This window comes from Euphorbia lathyris, chromosome 3 (assembly GCF_963576675.1).
Source record: "Euphorbia lathyris chromosome 3, ddEupLath1.1, whole genome shotgun sequence".
Taxonomy (NCBI): Eukaryota; Viridiplantae; Streptophyta; class Magnoliopsida; order Malpighiales; family Euphorbiaceae; genus Euphorbia; species Euphorbia lathyris.
The window spans coordinates 85,438,624-85,446,874 of NC_088912.1; the positions used below are offsets into that span (position 1 = coordinate 85,438,624).

The 8,251-nt window shown below is 31.7% G+C and overlaps 1 protein-coding gene across 1 annotated transcript; it reads left to right on the top strand.

Moving 5' to 3' along the window:
- Window positions 1-882: 882 nt before the first annotated feature.
- LOC136221760 (vegetative cell wall protein gp1-like) lies at window positions 883-2,245 on the top strand. The gene has a single exon (XM_066009195.1). The coding sequence runs from the start codon at window positions 1,397-1,399 to the stop codon at window positions 1,967-1,969; it is 573 nt and encodes a 190-aa protein (XP_065865267.1). The 5' UTR covers window positions 883-1,396; the 3' UTR covers window positions 1,970-2,245.
- Window positions 2,246-8,251: the final 6,006 nt, after the last annotated feature.

The window sequence follows — 8,251 nt, forward strand, 5'->3', positions numbered from 1 at the left end:
TCCTTTATCTAATGAACTATTCCCGTTTAAAAAAAAAAAGAAAAAAGATGTTTACTTTCATACTAGACTAAATTAAGAGCAAATGCTTTGGATGATACTCCATTAGAGCATTATTCTATTACCATTGTTCGGCTCGATATAATTACACGTGTTTGCTCCACTAAACAGGGAGAAGTCAAACGATTTTTATCCGATTTTAGAAATGTAAAGAAATCGAACGAAAATCTTTGTTATCTTCACCACTTATATAACCTGGGCAATAATGCTCATGTTACGTTTTTTTTCGTTCTTCTTAATGGAAGTCGAATAGTTTTTGTCTGATTTTCTGTGTTTTAGTTACGTTTTTTTCATTATTTCCATAATGTAGTGGGACAGTGTTTGTCTGATTTCTTATTACAAGAAAATCAAACAAAAATTATTCGACTTCCATATAGGAAGAACGACTTTCAAAGAAGTCGGACAATTTGTTGGATATAAGACAAAATCGTAACTCGAGTATTATTGCTTAAGTTATGTACAATGTGGACTTCTTTGTGATTTGAAAATTAAATAATCTTTATTTCTAACTAGACAATTTAATAGTGAAATAATGCTTCAATGCAGTATTATCCAAAGCATTTATTCGTAAATTACAATGTTTCATGATTTTTATGTCAAAATTTTAAGTTGACTTGATCTTAATAAAGACAAAGTTGACTCTTAAAATTTTCACTTTGAAAACATTATTAGGGCTTTTACTTTAATAAGGGACATTAATGTTAGTAAACTATAAGTTTAGTTATTTATATATTAAATTTTAAAATTGAAGGACCTTGGTGTTAGTACATACAAAGTTGAGGGGGCATTAATATAATTAAGCCGATTAACAACTAACAGGTCTCTCCCTAGATTCTCTCTCTAGGTAAATCCATCGCCCAAATTTAGCCTCTTTTGCAACCGTTGAACCTCCGCCTACTTTTTCTGCTTCTTCCTTCTCCTCTTTTCTTCTTCTTCTTCTTCCTTTCATCTTTCGTTCTCCATTTTCCGACCAAACATATCCCGGGGAAAAAGAAAGTTCTTTTCATCGTATTGATCTTTTCTTTTTCCCATTTGTTTGGAATCAAAGAATGGAAATTCAACGGGCTTAACATGTCTGAATCTACATTCTGTAGATTTCAACTTTTGAGTCTTCCCCCCATTTGACTCATATATTTCAAGTCTTCATCTTTTCTGTTCTGAGAACGAATTTTGTAGCCCTAAATCCTAATTTGTTTGATTTCGAAAAGGGGCAGATTTTGATTATCTGGCTGCAAATCTAGAAGAACCCAAGTTCTTGAATTTGCAGAAACAGGAATTGTAATTCAAGAATTTGGGTTCGAACCCAGATGCCAAACTCAGTTGACTCGTTTCATTATTAATGGAAACTCGGTTATCAATCTCGATCTTTTTCATTTTAGGGTTTCTCTGCAATTTCTTCGCTGATTTCGTCCAATCTCAATCCCCAATTGTGAACTTTACACCGCCGGCTACTCCCCCGCCTCCGCCTCCGTCTCCACCACCACCATCTCCTCCTCCTCCGTCTCCACCTCCACCTTCACCTCCTCCACCCTCACCACCACCACCCTCACCACCACCTCCATCTCCACCACCTCCATCTCCACCGCCGCCTACATCACCGGCCCCTCCCCCACAATCACCGGCTCCTCCCCCACAATCACCAGCTCCTGCGCCGGAATCACCAGCTCCTGCGCCGGAATCACCGCCCTCACCTCCCACAAACAGCACGGCACCTCCTCCGGGGAATACGACAGGGATCAATCCAACAATTGAGAGCTCGCCGGTGGCGGAGACGGAGACGGAGAGTAAGGAATCGATGAATACAGGGAAGAAAATTGGGCTGCTTTTTGTGGGATTTACAGCTATATTGCAGATGGGTGTTGTTGGGTTCTTGATTTATAAAAGAAAGCAGCTTTTTGAACAGAGATATTAAAAAAACTTGCAATTGATTCTCAGATTTTAATGGTGTTTGTTGAATTTGGCTAATTCATTCATTAATTTGATTCAAAATGGGAGCTTGTTGGACGAGGAGGTGGGGGGGCGATTCTCCAAAATCAGGTCCTTCAAAGTGTTCATCGTTTCTTCTGTAAATGGGTATTTATTTATTGATTTGCTTATCTTTTTTATAATTTTTAATGTAGATTAATCTACACGGATGGCTTATAATTAATTCATAGAAGAGTTGAACCAAGTTCTTCTATCTTTTTTACAGTTTTTTTGTGCTAACATTACATGTAAACTATGCCTAAAATCATCAAAATTTGAAGATTGCAATGAAAATATCTATTTCCTTTCAAATTTGGAAGATTGTTCTTGCTTTGGGTTATATTTGAATATGGCTTAGTATAGGGATTTAGCAATTGATGTTCTTTCTTGGATTAGCTATATAGGGATTTAGCAATTTCTGAGAATGCATCAATTCAATTACTCAATCCAATAGAGAAATTCTACTATTGAGCGGACAATATGTCTCACCGTATTAGTAGGGCTATAAATGATCTGAGCCGCTCATGAACGATTCGGCATTCGGTTCGATTTAAATTCGATCGTGTTCGGTTCGATTTATAAACAAGCCTATCTTGATCATGGCGAAACTTAGCTCGAAAGTTCATGAGCAAACTAGATTATAGGTTTATGAATAAGTTCATAAACAAGCATGAATATAACGTTCGTGAAAAAGGGTTGTCTAATTATTATTTTAATAATACTATGGGAATTGTAAATTTACTAAAGTTTGTGTGAAATTTTGGTTTTGTATGTTTTAAAGTTATGTAGTTTGTGTTAAAGAAATTTCAATAATATAATTAATAAGTAATTAATAAGTTGTTCACAATAAAATTTATAAACATAATTAATAAGAAATTGAGTATGAAAAGCTCGCTACGACTTGATTGTAGCTCTACATTCAGAGTTGGGAAATCTATAATACTCATTTTGATAAGGTCGGGGATGAGAAATAAAATTAGCCTCCTTCCCGAGATGGATCGGAGGCGGTAATAACTATTCTTGTTTCAAAGAGATTTCAATGGTTATCTACATGGTCTATGAATATGGAAAAAAATCTGTTGTTCCTATTTCGGCGTCCCTTTCAATGTCCCTTTTACAAAAAGTGGCACCTTTTAATCATGTGAGTCCCCTTGGCTTATAAAATATATTATTTTAATTAAAAATAACCATTTTTGTGAAAGGGACATGAAAGAGGACACCAAAATGGAGACAACAGATTTTCTCTCCATGAATATATTCATTAGTATTATATAATATGTTTTATTATTAGTTATCAATTTAAATTTAAATGTCAATATATTTTAATTCAAAATTATAGTCTTAATAAAAAAAAAGTTAATGTTAAATATAGGTAAATTTCTCTTAATTTCTTTATATCAATGGTAGAATGATTTTATATATAGTTCATATTTTAATTTTTTGTCTATATTTAAAAAATTAAATATATTAAATATTAATTTTAAAAAATAACAAAATAGGATAGGATCCTGTTATCCATCGGGATTAGGAATAGTACACATTTATTTCTATTTATCTAAATGGAACGGGAACGGAGAATCCCCATTACACATGTGGATGAGAAAAATAGATCGCCTCTTTTTCAAATCGTCTAATTGATAAGCATATGATCCAAGATTCAAGGAGATAACACATCAATATCAGTTTAAAGCATATGATCCGGTATTTCAGGAGATGACATGTGATCCGAGATTCCGAGAGATGGCACATGGATATAAGTCGGACGCATATGATCCGGGATTTCCGGAGCACTGTAAATTTCCAAGATGTGAGCTTTGGTTTCACTTAGAGTGGAGATGACATGTGATCCGAGATTCCGAGAGATGGTACATGGATATATGTTGGACGCATATGATTCAGGATTTCCGGAGCACTGTAGATTTCCAGGATGTGAGCTTTGGTTTCACTTGGAGTATTTAATGAAATCCTCCATTTTCCTCTTGTGGAAAATATCACAAATTTGACTTTAGCATCCGTTTTCCTCGTATTTAAAGGTGATATTTTTTGAAAATATTTTTACTTTTTTTTTTTTTTTGTTGATTAATAAGTTATTGGATTTTTCTTAAAGAAATAAGTTATTGAATTTAACATCTGATGCAGTTATATTTAAAAGTGTTTTATACGTTTCATTTATATTAAATTATAATTTGAAATAAAGTTTTACAAATTTTCTAACTTACAGAATGCAAATTTCAAATTTCAGTCCAAAAGAATTTGTTAACCTACTATTATATTTAAAGTTTGCTTTATAAGGAATTTAATATAATAATAAAAAATCAAGACTTAATATGGGAATGCTTATCTCATTGAAAAAGAGAATCGCAAGTACAACATGAAAGCATTAAGGAACAAAACCTCGTATATGTATATACTATGCCTAATACATGATCCATGAAGATAAAAAAAAAATATAAAAATCAAGGTACGACTAACATACTTAACAGATGAAACATATATTTCTGCGTAACTCCGAATTTGCAAAAAAGCAATTGTAATCCAATTTTCATCATCTGAACTGTTCTGAATTTTTGGATTTGAGTAAGTTCATTTGCAACCACATAGATCCAGTGATCTACGGATAAGATCTAATGTTTATGCTCTTATTAAAACGAAAAATGTTACAAAACCAAAGATTATAAATAACAGATGCAGTTCGAACAGATTAAGAGATCCAGTAAAATATACGAAATCCAATTAAAATAAAATTAACAAACAAAAAAAAGAAGAAAAAACTAGAAAAACAGAATAGTGGAATAAGGAAGAAGGAAACTTTCTTCCTCCTCAACTAGATAGCAGCAATCCGAAAGAGAAATAACTCCAAAACAACAAGAAGTCGTCTGATGAAGAACGACGGTGCTGTGTTGCTGTGAAGAAGCTCATGCGATGTGAAAAAGAAGGGGGCGCCGCTCCTAGTTCTTAGGAGAAAAAAGAGTTAAAAGAAAAAGACAAGAAGGGGACAACTTAATTTACCATATTAACTACATCTTTAAATTTAAATTTAAATATCAATATATTTTATACAAATCTTATTATCTTTAATAAAAAAAAAAGTTAAAGTTAAGGTAGAATCCACAATAAATAAATAAATATATATATATATATATATATATATATATATATATTAAGCTCCTATTATAATTTTTGTCTATATTTAGAAAATTAAATATACTAGATATTAGTTAAAAAAAATAACAAAATAGGATGGAGATCCTATTACCCATTAAGACGGAAAAGGTTACAAATTTGTTCCTATTTATCTAAATGACGTGGGGATTGAGAATCCCCATAACGTATGAGGATGGGAAAAATAGATCGCCTCATTTTCAACGCGTCTCATTGACAATTATGACCCTGTTTGGTAAAGAGCGTTTTGGGATAAAAAGAGCGGTTTTGACCAACTTTAGAGGTTTGACCATTGAAACCGCTAATTGGAGTGTTTGGTGGAGAGAGGTTTGAGAGAGAGTTTTGGGATGAAAACGCTAATTTAGAAAAAGCTCTTAAAAGGAGCTTTTTCAATTAGCGTTTTGCAATATTAAAATTAATGGACTTCTTTAACCCTAATAGATAGACTCTCTTTTCTCCTGCGCCAAAATTAATGCCCTTATTCGTCTTTTTGCACAAACCGCTATTATCAATCATCTAATTTTTACCAAACAGGTCTACACAAACAGCTAATCAAATCAGCTAACATCTAACAGCTAATGTAATCAGCTAACAGCTAACAGCTAATTCCCAAACAGGGCCTATATGATCCACGATTCCGAGAGATGACATATCAATATAAGTTCGAAGCATATGATCCGCAATTCCGAAAGATGACACATCAATATACGTCTGAAGCATATGATCGAGGATTTCGGGAGATGACACATCAATATAAATCTGAAGTATATGATCCCTCCGAGATTCCGGAAGATGACACATCAATATAAGTCTGAAGCATATGATTAGGGATTCCTGGAGATGACACATCAATATATGTCTGAAGTATATGATCCTTCCGAGATTCCAAGAGATAACACCAATATAAATCCGAAGTATATGATACCGGATTTCGAGAGATGACACATCAATATAAGTCTGGACCATTGTAGATATTTTTCCAAATGTGAGCTTTGGTCTCATTTGGACTATTTAATGAAATCATCTGTTATCCTCTTGTGAAAAATTTCACAAATTTGACTTTAGCGTCCGTTTTCCTCGCATCAAAGGATAAAGGTGATTTTTTTTGGGAACTTCTTTTACTTTATTTTTGTTGATTAGTAAGTTTTTTAACTTAACATCTAATTCAGTTAAATTTAAAAGTGTTTTACTCATTTCATTTGTGTTACATTATTATTTTTTATAATTCGAAATAGAAAATTTACAATTTTTTGAACTCAAAAAAAATGTAAATTTCAAATTTCAGCCGTAGAAGAAAAGAATAATAATTTATTAACTGAGTTTTATATTTAAAGTTGACTTTTTTTTTCTAAAAAGTTCAGTGAGACAAAAAAGATTTAAATAGCCAATCCACCAAAAATAAGATTGATCAGCAGCTTAATATGTTAAAATAGGAAATTAGAGATTTGATTCACCAGAAACACAAAATGACGAGGGATTTTAAGATTTTTTTTTTCCTTTCAAAATAATACATTTATGATATGACCATAACACACGTAATCAATCATGCATCTCATGTTAACGGTTATATACCTCCACATAATCCTAAAAGTTATTAAATGGTTTATTAACTACATCCACGATTGAAAACTGTATCCTTCTGATAACTCCGAGGTAACCTCCATCCATGTAACTTCCTCATTTAATTCCTATAAATAGCCTTTCAATTAAGGAGATGGGGGTTGGATTTCGAGAGATACAAGAGTACCATTATTACGGTATCTAACTTAGGCATCGAAATGTTTGTGGGAAGATCGCTTCCCACACTGTAACAGGTACAATCATCAAAGAACATCAATCGTCATCATTCTGATTGGAAGGACCGTCTTCCTTCCGAAGTTCATCGATTAATCTTTCCTCCTACAAATTTATTGTTTAGTCCAGGCTACAACAATTTACAAACCACTTCCAAACTTTTTTCCAAATCATACATTTACAAAATAAATTTAAAACTTTTAAAAGTTGCAATTTCAAATAGAAATAAAATTTTGATATTTAACGCGAAGCTTTATATATGTGATCATAATTAACTTTGTTATTAATCAGAAACTTAATATATGCAATTATTATAATTAAATTGGGAGCTTAATCATAATGTTTTGATACAAATCTGTTGTCCTTGATTTCCGAAGGAGATTTATGAATATTTTCATTCTTTTTAAAGTATGATATCTTTCAAGATCGGTTGATCTTGTGTTTCAAACTTAAGATATTTTCATCCAAAAAAAAAAAACTTAAGATGATTTATATATAATATTAATTAATATAATGATTGATTGATTCATTCTTCACTTTTACTTGTTCTTTTATAAATTTATTGTGTTTGATAGAAATGTGGTCACTCTTCCTAATTGTTGTTAGCTGTGAATTCAATGATTTTAGGAATTAAATAGTCAAAATTGTTGAATTCCATATTTCTTTTTCCTAAAAGAATTTATTTTAAAGATTTCTTAATAAAGTAGGTTCAGTTGCTTAAGGTGTTATATCTTAGTTGTCTTAATTCTTTAATTACCTAATTTTTCCTGTCTTGTGCTGGCTCAGCTTCAAAGTAGGATTGAGCTTTTTGGATATTTTTTTAAATATTCTTTTAGAGATTGTCTACTTTGTTTGTATAAGAAGAAGGGTAAATAATTTATTAGTCCTTTACTTTTTATCTAATACACTGTTTAGTCTCTCTATTTTGAAAAACATATTATAAGGTCCATAACTTTTGCCAATATTAACCCTTTGGCCATTTTATCTAGTTTTTTTAGACTTTTAACCGTTATATTTAGCATAAACAGACATATATAAAATAACAGAGTAATATGGTCATTTTGTATTGCGTTGTGGATGTCCTAAAAGCTAAGATATGTTTGGTTAAAAATCTAAAAAAATAGATAAAAGGACCAAAGAGTTAATATTGGCAGAAGATATAGACCTTAAAATGTATTTTTGAAAATAAAGGACCAAACAGTGTGTTAGGTAAAAAGCATGTGACTAATAAATTATTTACCATAAGATGAATGATCAATAAAAATAAGTATCA